We start from the raw sequence: 17663 nt of genomic DNA on the forward strand, positions 1-17663 counted from the left end.
CATCTTTTGTATTTTCACTTTCTCCTGGTATAACCTTTACATGAAATTGCCAACACTTTACAATTTCACTCATAACATTAAAAGACTATTCTCACAGGTTTCCCAAGCCATCAAAGTAACTCATACAGCAACAATACATGTAAGTATTTCCACTGGTGAATTCATTTATTTTTCTTTAAAAATATAACAATTTGAAATAAACATAATGGAAGCAGTACAATATAGAAATAGCTAAAAAAAAAAAAAAGTCAAAATAAAGAATAAACAAAAGGCAGTGACTTGTACTCCTTAACCTGCCTTGGTAGCCTAACCTGGAAAACCCTGCATGTAAACAAAGTCCATACAAAAACTGATTGGAAACTGACTTATTTTTTTAAAGGTGACAGGAAAAGATTAAACATTTACAGAGAAAATGCAGAGAAAATAGAGGATGGAAAAGTGGATCTAAATCATCTCCCCAAGAAGGACTTTTCTTTACCTCTTTAGAGGTTCATTAAAATGTAGAGACATACAAATGTGAGGAAATGCATAAATACATAATTTTCTGAAACAACCAAACACTGCCAGTAGGAGGTAAAGTAACAGATATGCATCTCTTTATTACTGTATAAATAAGCAACAATAATTACTGATGGCCACTTGTCCCAGTCTGAAATATTACCCCCTTCACTTCAATCTTTACTCACAAGGTGTTACCTGAGTCTTGTTACTGTTTTGCTATAGGCTTTTAAATATATGATTTTCATGTAGATTTTGTTCTCACAAAGCAAACTAGGTAATTGAAACAAGATGTGGTTTATGTAATTTGAATTGAAAACAAAATTATCTCAAATCTGAAACATAATCTGATCCACTAAAATGCTTTAGAGGCTTGTTAGAAAACACCTGTCTTTCTAATAAACTGTTTTAATAAAGGACAGGTAGAAACAACAAGCAGTTTTAGTAGTAAATGTTAAGCGAAGGATGGGTGATTTCTTCACTAAATAATAAAACAACCATATTTCTCACTGGATAAACAGTGTTATACCTGTTCAGAAGGATCACACACACAATTTATCTTGGCGATCCAAATTTACAAAGCCTGAGGAACAGTTTTTACATGCTATAACAGGAATTTGCTGCACTTTTCATTTTCATTGTGTCCTTTCTGGTTGATTTTAATTTAACACCCTAAAAATGAGAAGTTACTGATAAAGCACGGAACTTTTACACATTTTAAAGTAAAAGCTTCAAGGAAGTGCACGAATCAATAACTTCTATTAATATGAAAGAAAAAAACAGACAAACAAACAAACAAACAAAAAAAACAACTGAATATTGCAAAATAGTTCTTGTTAATCCTACATGGCTCCACATACTAATCAGGCGTACACAATACAATTTGTTCCAGGTGCTGTGAAATCTACAGAAAGGCAGCGCAGAGAAAGCAGCCACATAGGAGGACAGAAGGAGAGCTAGTTACAGATTTAGATGAGGAGATTTGAAGTTTCAATTTTATTTTACAAAGCTGATTTTTAAACATATGACACATCTGAAATAACAGCAGCAGTTACTGTTCTGAGTAATATGAACATAGAAAAGTCAAGCCTTTCCTTTCTGATAAGAAAACAAAGGAGAAGTTGTTACAGTTGCCATTATTGTCATTATTAAAAGTGGACAGTGTGCTTTTACAATTTAATATTCACTGTAGCCAAACAGCAGAGCTGCCCTGGTGCAGACTGTGGAAATAAACGGTTAGATATACAGATGATAAATGTCTGAAAGTAGTGATCATCATTCCACAGTGGACAGAAGCTGCATGTGCCAACCACATGATGGACAGGTGGGCCTCAACACAGCAGTTCCAAAATGTCTTCAAAAGTTAGGTAAATGCACGTTTTGTCCTGGTTTCTTTGACCCCAGTGTGAAGAAATCTACCCAGAACAAATTGGAAAGAGTTCTATTATGGTGAGATCTTTCCAAGTCCCCTCACTGTGTCAAAGAGCGAGGATGCTGGATAGGTGAGGGGTGCAGCAGGCTGCCAAATACCTGGAAGTGTGATGAAAAAACAGATGAAGAAGGTGGGGCGGAAGGCAGACTAAAGTCCATCTGCAGCCTATGTGGGGTGTCAGCCCCCTCGCCTGCTGTCCCACAGTCTGAGCCCTCAGAAGCAAAATGTTCGCCATGCATGTGTAGCTGGTAGAAGCAGGAGCTTCGGAGGCCGTGGTCATCACGGTGGGACGGTGAGCTCTGGCAGGCCCACTGAGAGCTCTGAGCCAAGGGTTGAGACTGAAGTTGGACTGGAGATGAGGGACAACAGCTTTCTGAGCCTGGATCCCGAAGGTTGTCCATGGACGGGAAAGAGAAGGGACATTCAAAAAGCTGCTGAGGACATTCATCACCACATAGTTCTGACAGACTCATCACCAGCTCATCATCTGGACAAACAGACAAAGGATGAAAGACAGAAAGGGTTAATAAAAATCCTTCTCTTCTGTTACAGTTGTATTCTGTTTTAATTTAGTACATATTCACACCAAGTACCAAATCATTTTCATCAAACTGAGATTAAACATTTAATGTAAAAACTGCAATGTTTTTCTACAAATGACTGGACACTATAACATCATTAGGAAAAGAAAATCTAGCTATATATTAAAGCTGAAGAATATCACAACTCCTGCACTTGTTCTGATTGGTCAAACATGAACCTCTTACGTTAAGAGTTAGGAATGCACCGATATATTAGCCCAACATTATTATTATTTGCCAAAATTCAGCTTGCTGACTGTTATTGTCCAATTAGAAAATAGGATAACATCAGCCAAACACAGTGTTCGATATTTATTTGGTGTGTCCTGGCTGCAATGATGTTGCCTGGAGACCAAAAAGATTTCTTTATATTTGATTTTGTTTTCATGTCCTTTCCATGCATGAATGGGTTTTCCCTGGATGCTCCAACTTCCTCCCACAGTCCACAGTTGGGTTGATTCTAAATTGATACTGGGAGTAAGCGTGAGCCTGAATTACTGTTTTTTTCGTTTGTCTGCTTGATGGACCTGTGATGCACTGGAAACCGGCCCAGGTCACAAAACTGAACTTGCTTTTTCTCCAAAGTTATGTTTTAACACCAGTATCTGCCCATAATGTCTCACCCTGTGCAGTCCTAATAACAGCAACATGTTTGCTTTTATTCTGTGTAATGGTTTCTTTTGCTGATTTGCAATTATCAAATTAGGCTGACGTCAATTTGTACAGCAGCTGCTACAATAAATCATTTAAAACATTGTCTGTCTGGCGGATCTTGTAAAACTGGGCCATATTTTAATTCAATTTTCACTTTAATATACAAATACTACATTTTGAACAAAGTTGATGCTGCATAATCGGCTAAACTAATACCACATTTAAAAAAAAAACACTGTTTGTTTTAGCTTTATTCCTTCAGCTCTGAGTGGACTTTGATTACCTACAACTGATAAGTTAATGGGATTTATTCCCAATGACCCCATTATGTCATACTGTTCTTTTTACCTGCAGGCCCAGCCTGCTTTCTGTGGCCTGTGTGGGCCGAAGTCATGGCTTTAAGTGAAAGCGGGGAGTTCGTCTGCACCTGGGGCGACCCTCCTCTTCTGGAACATCATGTCAACATGCACACCATGCACACACACAGATACAGACATGCAAACATGCATGCACAAACAACAACACAAAACAGATGTGACAAAGTGGTGGGGGGAAAACAAAGGTGGGGAGATAAAGAAATGTTTTATAACAAAACTTAATAAATATGTGATGTCAAAACAAACGACAAAACGTGATCAAAATAAGAAATTAAGAAAAATAAAGAGCTATTAACTGTATGTATAACATAATGAGTTGGAAAGTATGTGATTTTAATAATATGTGTGACATGATGTGTACACTACCAGTCAAAAGTCTGGACACACTTATCCATTGGATTGAATGGAAAAAGGTGTCCAAACCTTTGACTGGGGCTGCATGTATAAGTGGTTTACACACAGACAGATGGGGAGAGGTGTGTTGTTTTAAACACTTATAAAAGAAAATAACAGGCTTAATCCTTTAGGTGCAATGACTGTGAGTTTTTGAGGAAGCAATCAATGACCTGACTTCATTTCAAATAGAGGAGGGAATTTTCTAACAATACTGAAGATTTGATTTCTTTACTATAGTTTTTCTGTCTTTGGTTTGAAGATGTGAACATGTAACTGTGGCACTATGTCTGTAACCTTTTTATTAGGATTGCTTGCATGTTGTGTTGGTCAGCTGTAGGGCAGTTTTTCAGTGGTAGAGTTTGAAACTTGTGAACAGAGCTCAGTACATTAACTAACCGTGACTTTTAGTTTCTTTTTTCAGGTCCAGGTTTGAGTGAAGAGGTAATGGGGACTCCAGCTGTGCTGCGCTCATGGTACTGTGTGACAACAATCCTGAAGAACTGTTGCTTTCCTCGAGATCCCCACCCTCCCCATCCTGGTCTCCATTCTCACTGAAACGCACAACAAAACCCATGTTAACATGAATAACTTATTATAAGTGTGTTGTAATGAAGGTATCTGTCTATTATAGTATACTGTATATTGGTGTCTCAGCAGTACTCACACGCTCCCTGACTGCAGGCTGTATTTCTTCCGACTCAGCCTAGTGGTCTGTTGGGTAAAGTAAATGTGCCGTTCAGACTTCTTCCACATGTAGTAATACTCCACACACTCTCCCACAGACCGTGTTCGTACCTGAAGACGAGATGAAAATGAATTTTGCTTTGTGCGACAAAGAGTTAAAATATTCAGCTGAATGAATCAAGTAGATCACACATTTCCAGGCAGATTCAATGCAAAATGTTAAGTATCTTTCTCCCTGAGGTCTCACCTTATTAGCCTGAATGAGGTGGAAGTTTTTACCATAAACCCGATAGCCGTGTTCAAAGTTCCTGCACTCCTCCTCACTCCAAGAACACAGCTCATCTAAAGACGGTGAAAAGGAAAAGCAAAATTCAGGTGTTGCATGTTATTTCAAATTTAAGACACAAAACTGGATTTAACCGAAATAAAGCATTTTCAAACAAAATGTAAATGTGAGAAATAACTATTTAGTAACCATTCTTCTCTTGTAATTTTTAGTACAATCCAAACTAGAAGGACAGAGCTAGGTTTAAACTTAAAGCTTCAGTGAGTTGAGGTGACTGCCTTTTGTTGCACAGAGACAGTAAGTCAAAGAGTTGAAGACAGCAGCATGATCTGCTGGAAAATGTTAGAAGTTGTTGACTTTGAACAAGTGCAAAAATTCATTACCTTTTTTTATCCACTTCTGTAATTCAGTAATTAAGTTCACACTTAGTGACAGCTGGTTGAAAAACATCTAAACTTTGTTGCCTTTAAATTGTCTACTACTGATACTTAGAGACATACAAGCCAATTGACCCCATCAGCACAGCTCACCCATATAATCCATTTTTCTGAAATCCATGGCAGCTGCAAAAATTGTGAAGCATTTCTTGCTAGTGGAATTCTGCATTTTAACAGGGGTTATAACAAATTAGATTTTAAAAGATTTACACATGTAATGTAAAAAAAAGCACATCGAGAGGAGTCTTACCGCTGAACACTTTCACATTGAAACATAATCGCCTCAGTGCCTCCTCTGCATTGAAGTTGCATTTTACCAGCTCATACAGTGCCTGAAAGTGGAGAGAAAAATGAGAAGAAAAAAAGATAGATATTATGAAAACTGAGAGCAGGCCTACACCTAAATGAAGGTATAAAAAGAAATACCAAACCAGAGAAGGGGCCTACCATCAACTGATCTGAATTAATGTGGGTTAAACATTAGGGAGAAGATGTGGTTAAATTGGACTACTGGAAGAAGTGTTGAAGTAATTCAAATGACTGAAATGCAATTAAAAAGCTCAATAACAAAATATTCAGGACTAAATTCAGCCAATAAATTTTAGCACAAAAAGTAAGAAAATTTGTATTTGGCTGATTATTTCTGGAATACCAGTTGGAGTCGTATTACATATTGCTGGAAAGCCTGATTAGTGACCTTTGCAGGATTTTTGCTTCTGTGGAAATACAAACACAGCTAAATGTATGGATAGCGCCCCCCAAAATGTGTTAAAATCCCCTACAATATGCTCATTTTAGCATTCACTTTTGTTTTGAGATTCAAGTGCTGAAAGGTGTGTGCAAGTCACAGATGTATGACATTCACACACCTTTTAGTACTTGAATCTCATAACTGACAGACATACTGAGATTCTGGAGCCAGTGGCGATCCCTCTCTTCAGAATCTGGGGACATCCTCCAGGGGGACAACGATCTTCCCCACAAAGCCTGGATCTTAAGAGAGTATCTCCAGAATTCAGGACTGGAGGGGATCAAGTGGTCTTCCATGAGTCCAGACCTCAACTTCATTGAAAACTTGTGGTATTCTAACTGGGCATGCTGTATGTGCTAGAGTCACCAAGAGAACCACACTAGTTGATCTTCAACAATTCCTAGTTGAGGAATTTGATGCCATCCCACAGCAAAATGTGACCAGCTTGGTGACCAGCATGAGAAGGAGGTGTCAAGCTGTGTATGGATCTTCCACTCTCTTCTGAGGTGCCTGACAGTGTTGAATGATTAATTTGTAAAAACATGTGTTGTTTTTCTTTGCATATTACTATGGAGAGTGCAATCATCCAATCCACCGAGAAACACGTAAAATAGAGTGAATACTAACAGAAGAATGATGTGAGGGATTTTGGCATGTGGTACAACCCACATGTTTAGATGTGATGATTCTTAGAAGTTTTACCTTGTTGTAAAAGGTGACGAATCAGGCTTTCTAATGATGTAAAATATATATACGTATATTACTGAAGTGAAGAAACAGCATTAAAGTTTGAATTAGTGATTCAATCTAGGGCTACATATTTACCCAGCCTGTCTCAGCGTTTAACACATGGTTAGTGCGCACTATGTGGGAGGCAAAAAACATCTGCATGGTTAAATGTTTTTTCAGGTATACTGTTAATAACATGTTTAATAACATGTACCTGTTCATTGTCTTGAACAGTAGCCCCTTGTGCGCATACTGCCCCCTCCTGGCCACGAGGCCTCTGTGCATTCAGTAAGAACTCTTCCACTTCCTGAACTGACAATAGCCCGGGTTTCCACAGCAGCTGGTCTTCGCCGCTGTAGGCTGGAGAAAAAGAAGCAGTAAATGCGTGAGAGGCAACGAGAATGGAAGAAGTGGATGAGAAAGATACTGCTTTCCATAAGCTTTGGAAGTCTGAGTTCGGGGAATGTAATGACATCCCATCTAAGTTAACTGTGTTCCAGATGCAGTTTGAGCACAGATATGTTTACTGGTAGAGGTTGGAATGACAGATTTATAGGTTCGGGCTGGCGAGATTCTTTTGGCTTTATAAATCAGGAATCTAACTTTTAGTTGATTTTTTAATCTTTTGCCATTTTCAAATTCTCCACAGACATTTTAATTAGCTGTGATTATTAAGGTGATATAAAAATATATATATATTAAAAAAGAAAAACAGAAGAGTTTCTTACCTCTCTCTCTGTAGCTATATGGGTTTAATGGAGGGATTTTTGCTTGATACATGGAGCCAACCATAATCTCCTAAGAATGAAATCAAAGAAATAGTCGTGAACATATGTGAGATATGCTGATACAAAACTATTACTGAATTAAAATCAGTGCTGTATGGTTCCCATAAAATTTCAGGGGTTTGACCAAAGTGAGATCAGGCTTAAAGCAATATTACACATTAAGCTTCCAAACTTAAAATTCTGTGTTCCTGACTTCTTTTGATGGCACATTAACATTCATGATGCACAATCCTGGCATTGTCACTGGCCTGAAACATCCCAAGGCTGAGAAACTGCCCATTACACTTTTTTTTTTCCAGCCCAGACTTATGTGGCAGCATCAGATCATACACCAAATACTAAATTTCAACATACTGGCCGCTTTGAACGTGCACTATGGCTAATTTAGGAAAGAAACTTAAGAGGACATTATCAGTGGAACCAAGGAACAGAAAGTGACAGAGGAAGAGCTCAAATGAGAGTTTACATCGGATTGACTTTTATTGGCTTGACAGAGCTCAGGGGAGAAACAGGGCATAAAACAAATTAAAACAATAAAAATCACCTTTTGTTAGGGGTCGCCAAAATGTGAATCTGTAAAAGTTCAGTAGTGGCTTTAAGTTACAGAGTCACTTTAGTGTTTTGTTTTTGGAATTGGTAAGATCCCCCTGCCCCCACTTGTCTTACCTCTGGCTTGTCAAACTAAAAAAAAATATTAAGTACAGCATTCATGACTGGTCAAAAATGCGGAGACTTTGTTAACATCAGACCTAGCGTATCAGGAAGAAGCTGAAGTTCAGCAGGTCCAGAAGAGAATTCCATGGAGTTGTGTTTGCATTAGATAATCCTATTAATATCTTTAAGAATATTAATTATCTTATAATTAATATTCTTAAAGAAGTGTAACACTGTATTTGTGCAAAGTATAAAAATAATCTGTTCAATATCACTTACTGAAAACACCAAGACTTTAGAATAATTGCAATATTTTAAAGTGAGAATATAAAAAATTGCAATGTAAAAAATAAAAATGAAAAATAAAAAATGAACCATGTCGGATGGTCAGATACATGGATCCCATGGAAGGAAATACAGAAATATGAGCAGCAAAAAAAAAAAAAAAAAAAAAAAAAACAACATCAGCAGAACTGTCACAGTCCAGACCACCCAAAAGACGCTGCATTACATCAAACTATGGATATCATCAAACTGAAAGATTAAACTTTGCTGGAGAAAGTAAGAAGAAACCTAATGAACTGAAAACACTCTTCATGCTTAGCTAGAACAAATTTATTCAGGTCAGGTGCAGCCCCTGATTTTGGCCACCAAAGTAAACGAACAGTTTCAACATTGAAGCAAGGAGGAAGGAGTGTGATGACATGGGGCTCTATTAGTTCTTTCACACCAGCTGGGGATCTAGTTCAATCCTGATTCCTGAACCCAATTTTGAACTGGCTGGTGCATTCATACTGAGACATCGTCTGTGGGTAAAAGCTGGTTTTACAATCCATCCATCCATCCATTTTCTTCCGCTTTTCCGGAGTTGGGTCGCGGGGACAGCAGCCTTAGCAGGGAAACCCAGACTTCCCTCTCCCCGGCCACATTCACCTGCTCATTTGGAGGGATCCCGAGGCATTCCCAGGCCAGCCGAGAGATGTAGTCCATCCAGCGTGTCCTGGGTCTTCCCCGGGGCCTCTTTTCGGTGGGACGTGCCAGGAACACCACACCAGAGAGGCGTCCAGGAGGCATCCTAAGCAGATGCCTGAGCCACCTCATCTGGCTCCTCGCGATATGGAGGAGCAGCGACTCTACTCTGAGCCCCTCCAGGATCATCGAGCTTCTCACCCTATCTCTAAGGAAGAGCCCGGCCACCCTGCGGAAAAAACTCATTTTGGCCACTTGTATTCACGATCTTGTTCTTTCGGTCACAACCCACAGGTCGTGGCCATAGATGAGGGTAGGAACGTAGATTGATTGGTAAATCGAGAGCTTTGCCTTTTGGCTCAGCTCCTTTATCACCATGACAGACCGATGCAGAGTCCGCATCACTACAGACACCGAACCGATCCACGTGTCGATCTCCCACTCCATCCTTCCCTCACTCGTGAACAAGACCCCGAGATACGTGAACTCCTCCACTTGGGGCAGGACCCTATTGCAGACCCGGAGAGAGCACTCCACCCTTTTACGGCTGAGCACCATGGTCTCGGACTTGGAGGTGCTGATTCTCATCCCAGCCGCTTCACACTCGGCTGTGAATCGCTCCAGTGAGAGCTGAAGATCACGGCCTGACGAAGCCAACAGAACCACATCATCTGCAAAGAGCAGAGACCCAATCCTGAGGCCACCGAACCGGATCCCCCTCAACACTTTGGCTGCGCCTAGGAATTCTGTCTATAAAAGTTATGAACAGAATCGGTGACAAAGGGCAGCCTTGGTGGAGTCCAACCCGCACTGGAAACGATTCTGATTTACTGCCGGCAATCCAGACCAAGCTCTGACATCGGTCGTACAGGGACTGGACAGCTCGTACAAGTGGGTCTGGCACTCCATGCTCCCGGAGTACCCCCCACAAAAGTCACCAGGGGACACGGTCGAATGCCTTCTCCAAGTCCACAAAGCACATGTAGATTGGTTGGGCAAACTCCCATGCCCCCTCAAAGACCCTGAAGAGGGTGTAGAGCTAGTCCACTGTTCCACGACCGGGATGAAAACCACACTGCTCCTCCCCAATCCGAGGTTCGACTATCTGACGGACCCTCCTCTCCAGCACCCCTGAATAGACCTTACCGGGGAGGCTGAGGAGTGTGATCCCCTTGTAGTTGGAGCACACCCTCCGGTCCCCCTTTTTGAAGAGGGACCACCACCCCAGTCTGCCAGTCCAGGGGAACTGTCCCCGATGTTCACGCGATGCTGCAGAGGCGTGTCAGCCAAGACAGCCCTACAGCATCCAGAGCCTTAAGGAACTCTGGGCGGACCTCATCCACCCCCGGGGCCCTGCCACCAAGGAGCTTTTTAACCACCTCAGTGACTTCAGCCCCAGAGACAGGAGAGCCAGCACCAGCTACCCCAGACTCTGCTTCCTCGTCAGTAGACGTGTTGGTGGGATTGTGAAGGTCTTTGAAGTATTACCTCCACCGCCTCACAACGTCCCGAGTCGAGGTCAGCAGCCCCCCATCCCGACTGTACACAGTGTCACTAGCACTGCTTTCCTCTCCTGAGCAGCTGGATGGTGGATGTTGCAAAAATGTAACTGGATGTAGTGTTACATGTCTATCTGGACAAGGATGGGTTATTGACCAGCAAACCAGGTAACAGGGATACTAAATTCAGCGGCCACAGCAGTCACAACCAAAGCCAACCAAATACCACCTCCCACCCCTGGGTCTTCAAATGAAGATGGTAGGTTGACTACAGACACGATGAAAGAAAAGATAATTCGATCAATCAAATGATCTTTTCTTTCATCCTGTATGTAGTCAACCTATGAACGATGGATGGATGGATGGATGGATGGATGGATGGATGGATGGATGTCTCCAATAAAAACTTTGAAGTTGAAACATACAAGCAAACCTCTGTAACTTGAACTGCCTCAGGATCTACTGAGACAACAGGACAAAAGATTGTCATGCTTAAGTTGCGTACCTTGTGCTCTTCATTGGAGGGAATTGAGGCATCATCAGAGTCCTCGTCTGATGAGCTGACTGATGTGGCTTTGTCTCCACCTTAAACAGATAGACCATCAGAGAGAGGTTGAGACAATGTCAAAAACCTGTACAGTTACTGGATATAATCATTTAGTCCAAAGTCTTGATGTCATCTTAAATTCATGAGCTTCTGCTGATTTTTACAAAGTTAATTAAGAGCTTTTTAGAAACTCTTCCACAGGCTGTTCATTACAATACTGTAAGACATATTCTATATAACTTAATCTAAAACAAACTCAATATAAAGCAGTAAAAAAAAAAGAATCAAAGATCAACAAGGCTGATCATCTTCATTTTCTTAAAAAAAAAAAAAAAAACTGCTCGAAAATATATCCAATAAAAAAAGAACACATACAAGCAAACATGTCACATATTTGTTTTTGTATTTTGTGGACTCAGCAAAATGCGTTACCTTTTCAAAGATAATCGTCACCAGGTAAAGCCTCTTTCATAATATATAATCTTTTTCAGATCAAATGGGTCTGAGTGCCTTTACCATAAGTAACAAAACCAGCCTTTAATTTATAAACCTCTCTTATGCTATAAGAACTGCTATTTTTAAACATTATGCAGCCATAATGTGTTAATGCACATCTCTTTGTGTGTTACCCTGGAGGCGGCGCAGCAGATCTGAGGTGTTTGAGGAGGTGAGATCATAAGCTGATGGGTCTTCTTTCTTCTCTCCATTAAAAAGATCATCAGTTATTTGTCCCTGTACATTATTAGGATAAAAAAAAACAGAAAGCAAAATGTCAGTGGAACAAAGCATGATATCCTAAAAAGAACTTCCTTAAATGTGTAAAAAAAAATATATATATATATATATATATGTATGAACATTTATTGGCTAATTCTTAATTTAAAAAACCCCAAAACAAAAAAGACTTTTTTATTGACTAAATTATTAAATTTAGTCAATAAAAAACAAACTACAGAATATTAAGGAAAGCAAACATGAAATATTAATGAGGTGACCGTATGTGTTTGTATGCTTTAGGATAAATCATACCTTGCTCAATGTCCTGTCTGGCATGCTGGCAGCCATAAGGCAGGTCTCCTTCTCTGGATCTGGAACAGTGTAACCGTACAAAGCCAGCAGCTCCTCCAAAGAAGGCTCACTGGCCTGAAAAAAAACATCATGGAGGTAAACATTAACAGGGGGAGGGAGATGATTGAGTGAAAGAGAAAGCACACAAATGCTTCAAATATTTCCACTTAAAAGAAAATTAACATCCATTAATAATCAGCTAAGAATCAGTTGAGTGATCTCAGGGATGTTCAGTTAACAAATCAGTCCCAACTAGCATAAATATTTCTATAGTGTCTGTAATTGATGAACAGTGGGAACCTGTAAGGTAAGTTTTCTGTTTGATGTTGAAAACAGAGACAAATGTTTTTAATTACTGTGATGACAATCAGATGTAAGAGATAATTCTAGACCATTGTTTCCCTCCCCAAAGTAATGCAGTAGGTAAAGAGTTTACATGTAAAACGTAAAGTTATGAAGAAATCCAGGTAAACTTCTATGCAACTAAAAGTCAGGAAAACACTGTAAAAAATAAACAAACAAAAACCAACAACAATGGTATGCATGGCAGAAACGCAAAGAGAAAACAGCAGCTCTCCAAAACATTTCTGCTCATCTGCACTTTGTTAAAGATGACATGGCTTTTTCTGGCTTATTGAAAAGAATGATGTTCATACAAAGGAAAAACACTGCTTTTCAGTATGAGACTCTTTTTCCAACCATGAAACATGGTAGCGGTACTATTATGGTTTGTACCTGGTTAAATGCATGTACTGAGTTAATGTTTTGGAATGGTCTGAACTAAGTCCAACTGAAATATTACATTAGGACAAAAGTAAGAAGTACATGTGTAGCAACCCACCCCCTTTCTAGAGCCAATTATATTCTGTACAAATTATATGAAATACTGGACCTTTTTTCTCATTTAGAAAATTAAACTGGGTTGTCTTCTACTTTTAAGACTAAGAATTCTGGTGACTGATTACTCTACAGCACGATTGTCCAATGTCGGTCATTGAGGGTTGCTGTCCTGCAGGTTTTGGGTGTTTCTTGCTGCAGCACACCTGAATGAGATTGCTGGGTCAGCGTACTTGGGCAGAACTTGACAACAAGATGCTGAGAAGAGCCATTTAAGAAGAACCAGGTGTGCTGGATCAGTGAGACATCTAAAACCTGCAGGACTGCGGCCCCTAGAGGACTGAAGTTGGACACCCCTGTTCTAATGAATTCACAAACTTTCAAACAGCACTGTTAATGGTAAAGGTTGCCTTATTTAGCATTCTTGAATTTTATATACCTGAACATGGAGATATTCAGAAAATCATCTGCATCTCGGTTTCAGCTATGAATTATTGGTTTTCATTAGATTTCAGTGGAATTAGAACAACACATTGAAATTTGCTGTATGGCGTCTTAAACCTTCAGATTTTCTGCCATTCATTTTAGTGAAAGACAACATCATTTGTATTTAAGTCTAATATTTGTTTATATCAAAATAATGTTTCTGCACGAAATAGCATGAAGCAATGGAAAAATTCAGCCCTCAGACTAGCTGCAGGCAAGTTTATGGCATTGCTTAACAAGCTAACATTTCAACTCTAATTAAAAAAAACAAAAAACAAAACCATTTTTTAATTAATTTATGTAGTTTTAAATCAAAACTTAAGTGTCCCATAATACATTAAGAATTAGGTATGACTGCAAGATTGATTTTATACATTACCACTGTTTTAACTGTGATTTCAAACTGCATCTATTTACCCATTTAGACTTCATGTTGCATTTTCTTGGTTTTACATTTTGAGTCTGACGCGATACAAACATTAAACCAGCATATTTAATAACACTCAGTGACTTGTGTGTATAACCACTTAAATGTTTTCTTATGCTGACAGTATCTTGTGAAGTTAAGACACTCAGATTTTTGTAGCTCTTTTGAAACATCACAAAACTTCAGAAAAGCTATTTTTAAGGTTGCTATATCCTATATCCACATAAAGCTTCAGTTAAAAACACAGAACTTGACCTTACAGTGTGGGATTTTGCTGCCATCTTCATGGAGCAAGGACTCTTCTGCTCCAGTTCCTCTAAGACTTGTTACATCTGCAGCTTCCTCTGCAGAGGGCCCTCATCGCTGCACTCTTCACTAGGCCGCAACTTTCCCACTCGTGTTCAGATGCTTTTCACTCACCTAAACAAACACAAACCACAGTATTATTTGTGTGTCATTTTTCAGTCATGTGAAAACATGACAGTGCAGTTTACATGCACACAATGCATCCGAGCAACATAGAACACACAAACACACGCAAACAACATGTGAGCAAATGGCTGATCCTGGCTCATCCCATTACAGATCAGCCGACTGCTGACTTTTAAACGTCCTTTTTTAAATTACGAGACTTACTGCTTTTGGGACACAGTTTTTTTAAGGCATAGCTCTAGTTTTAAGGGGGATTGTTGTTTTGTTTTGTTAAAAGAAAAAAAAAAAGAAAAAAACAAAAACAACTGTGATGTTACTGTTGGAAACAACAATCCCTCTGGCAGGTCTGGGTCTTTTTGTGAGCACTGGACTTTATTCTTTTCATACCCTCTAGTCTCAAAATCAAGTTCATACAACCATTCAATGTTTTATGGCTACTTGTTGTCATAGCAAACACATTAATACACACACATGAATAAACTGAAGGAAAATAGGGGGAATCCATCATGTTTCCGGTAACTTTTTTTTTATGCAAATAAACTAGACTGTATCAAGTTGCCAGAGAGTGGCAGCACAGGTTATGTTGCTACTGGATTTAACTCAGAAGTCTCTGAACTGGAAACTCTTGCCTAATACTGTGGGGAACATCAACAAGAGCAAAATGGAAAGAGTTCTTCTTCAAGAATTATTTTAATCTCTCAGCATATATGGGAAGACATAGTCATGTGAGTTTACAGAGCGGATGTTCATACTAAAAAAAGAAGAGACATAATTTACAAAAGTCTTTCTATTCCCCCAAATGTCCATCACGTTCACATCTTGATGCAAATTAAACTGCTAATATCTGACTTATTCCAAAACAGAAAAAATGGATAAGTCACTGGGCAAAGGTTTTTCATATTAACAAGAAAATGAGAGATACTGTATGTGTTATATTTGTAGAGTGCAGAAATTTCTGGACATGGACATAAATCTGTTAAAAACAAATAGGAGTTACTGAAGTCCAGGAATTCCTTCATGATCCATTTGAACAGGTATATTTATAGTTTACTACTGTCTGTCCTTTCAGTATCCAGGTTTTAGACTGTGTTTTTATTACTGATTTTATTTAAAATAATCTTACTAGCAGTAATGACTAAAACTTGATAGTTGACACAGTGCCTGTGTTAGCAGGACGGAACAATATTGGCAAAAACCTGACACAATATGACTGATGAAAACTTTGATGATGATGAAACTTCTGATGTATAAACAAATACTTCATTCTATGGTGCAGATATCATGTGTATTAACAAGGGCTGCATTCCACTTCTGCACTTATGTGTGTTTAGTAGTAGCTGAACAAGCACAACAGCAGAACTTCCTGTAAGTGAAAGGCAGCTGTCAGTAATACACCTGTGCCTACTGCACACATAACGTTTCTACATTTTGTGAATGTCTACCTGATAGCATATCAATGTTTCTTTAAACTTGGACTTATTTTTACTTTCTGTAGTAGTGTAAAGATTTCTACATGTGTATGCCATAGCTAAGATAAAACCCAATTATTACCAGGGCACTGGTGCACAGTGTCATCCATTTATCACAGGTCTTCTTCAGTTTGGTTGACTGAGCTGTGAATAATATAAGATTCCTGCTAAAAGCAAAACACTTTATGGGTTTCCTGCTGCAACATTCCTATAAAGATTTTTTGTATAAACTCAGTTAGTAAAGACAAGCATAATGGATATCTACATTTAACGCCACTAAAGATTTTAACAACTTTTTTTTTTAACTTCCAAAGGGTGATACTACCTAGAGGTTGTACACTGATCTTAAAGGTACCAATCCAAGTTAATGTCAAGTGGCAACAGTCTCTAAATTAAACAGCCTTTTTTCTAAAGACATCAAAAGTCCACAGAGAATCTAAATATTTGGGTTCTTGTCCCAGCCCATCGGGCGCTGTCTGTGTGACCAGGGGCGCTTTCCTGTGACTTGGTGCTGAACGTCTCTTCCTCTCCCCGGCTCGCGAGAGGCACGAGAAGGAAATAACTTGTTTTCAATATTTCCGAGAAAGACGGTCAGAGTTTACCGCCACAGAGTCATGTCATGTTTCCAAACTTTTAAACTCAACCCACCTCGTAGGAAAGACGCACCTGAAATAGTTCAGCACCACCGTGTTTGACACCGCCGGTGTCTCTATTGTTTTCTACGGCTGTACTATCAAGGCAGAGGGAATGGCTCTTTAAAGCCAAGAACGCGGAGAGAGACGATACGCCGGAGAGGTTCTCCATTTCTCCTCCCCGCTTCCCGGCTCTAAACGCCCTTATAGCTCTCTTTCAGTCATCGCTGACCAGCCTGAGAAACCGCCGGCAGTGTTGTGTGCCGTACAGGGTGACACAAGTCTCAAATTCGGCCCAGTTTCTCTAACATTTGCCTCATTACAGTCCTCGTTTTCGCTCACTTACCTCCGCCATTCCGTTTCTGCGCAAGCTTGCTATTGCCCGGATGTTGTAGGTCTACTCTTCTGTACAGCTCAGTTTATTGCTGCAACGATTCAGCAACAGCGGCTGTGCCACAACTCAGTTCAAAGTTACGCTGACTTTTCATTTATCTGTTTTGAATTTGCTGCTCAACTGGCAGTAGGCATGTCCCAGTTGTTTTGTAAAACTTTTTTATATAATATATTTTAAATTAATTGTTTAAACTTCCCACTTTCCGCATCACTTTAAAAATTCTAATCGTATGTTGATAGCCTAAATATTTTAAAAACCTTTAAAAAAATAAAATAAAATAAAATTGCTGTTTGATAATTAGCCTTATAGTTAGTAGTATCTGGACCCTTCTTCCCGTCAATAGTTTGGCTAATGAACCCTGATGTAAATACCATCTCACTCCAGCACGTCCATGTGTTTCATATGCTGCAGACTACACGGCTCTACTGATTATGTGCACGAAGGAGGGGACAGGACATGGTCAAAACAGATAATGAGGGGGCATATGTCTCCTTCCTCAACCAAAATTCAGAGTTCAGCAGCAAGCAATGTATGTTGACACGCACGTGACTTTATTCAACCACAGCCAACAAAACAAATAATATGATTATGTTTAATTTTATTTGCTGCCTCAACCAAACTTCACTAAAACTACAT

At 39.4% G+C, this 17663-nt stretch overlaps 1 protein-coding gene across 5 annotated transcripts; it reads right to left on the reverse strand.

Annotated features, from left to right (window-relative positions):
• Positions 1–17103, reverse strand: mier2 (mesoderm induction early response 1, family member 2). Of its 5 annotated transcripts, none has more exons than XM_042007120.1 (13): positions 16980–17099; positions 16084–16165; positions 14361–14520; positions 12312–12425; positions 11912–12014; positions 11241–11320; positions 7554–7623; positions 7040–7185; positions 5596–5677; positions 4870–4964; positions 4603–4733; positions 4335–4489; positions 1–2417 (listed from the first exon to the last, which is right to left on the reverse strand). In XM_042007120.1, the coding sequence occupies exons 3-13, from the start codon at positions 14385–14387 to the stop codon at positions 1969–1971; spliced, it is 1452 nt and encodes a 483-aa protein (XP_041863054.1). In that variant the 5' UTR covers positions 14388–14520; positions 16084–16165; positions 16980–17099; the 3' UTR covers positions 1–1968. The 5 variants fall into 5 exon arrangements, with proteins under 5 accessions (XP_041863054.1, XP_041863055.1, XP_041863053.1 ...); XM_042007123.1 differs by lacking the exon at positions 16084–16165 and adding an exon at positions 3514–3608 and having other exon boundaries at positions 2284–2417; positions 16980–17103; XM_042007122.1 differs by lacking the exon at positions 16084–16165 and adding an exon at positions 3514–3611 and having other exon boundaries at positions 2284–2417; positions 16980–17102.
• Between the last annotated feature and the right edge of the window lie 560 nt (positions 17104–17663).

The sequence above is a fragment of the Melanotaenia boesemani genome, chromosome 14, assembly GCF_017639745.1.
Source record: "Melanotaenia boesemani isolate fMelBoe1 chromosome 14, fMelBoe1.pri, whole genome shotgun sequence".
Taxonomy (NCBI): Eukaryota; Metazoa; Chordata; class Actinopteri; order Atheriniformes; family Melanotaeniidae; genus Melanotaenia; species Melanotaenia boesemani.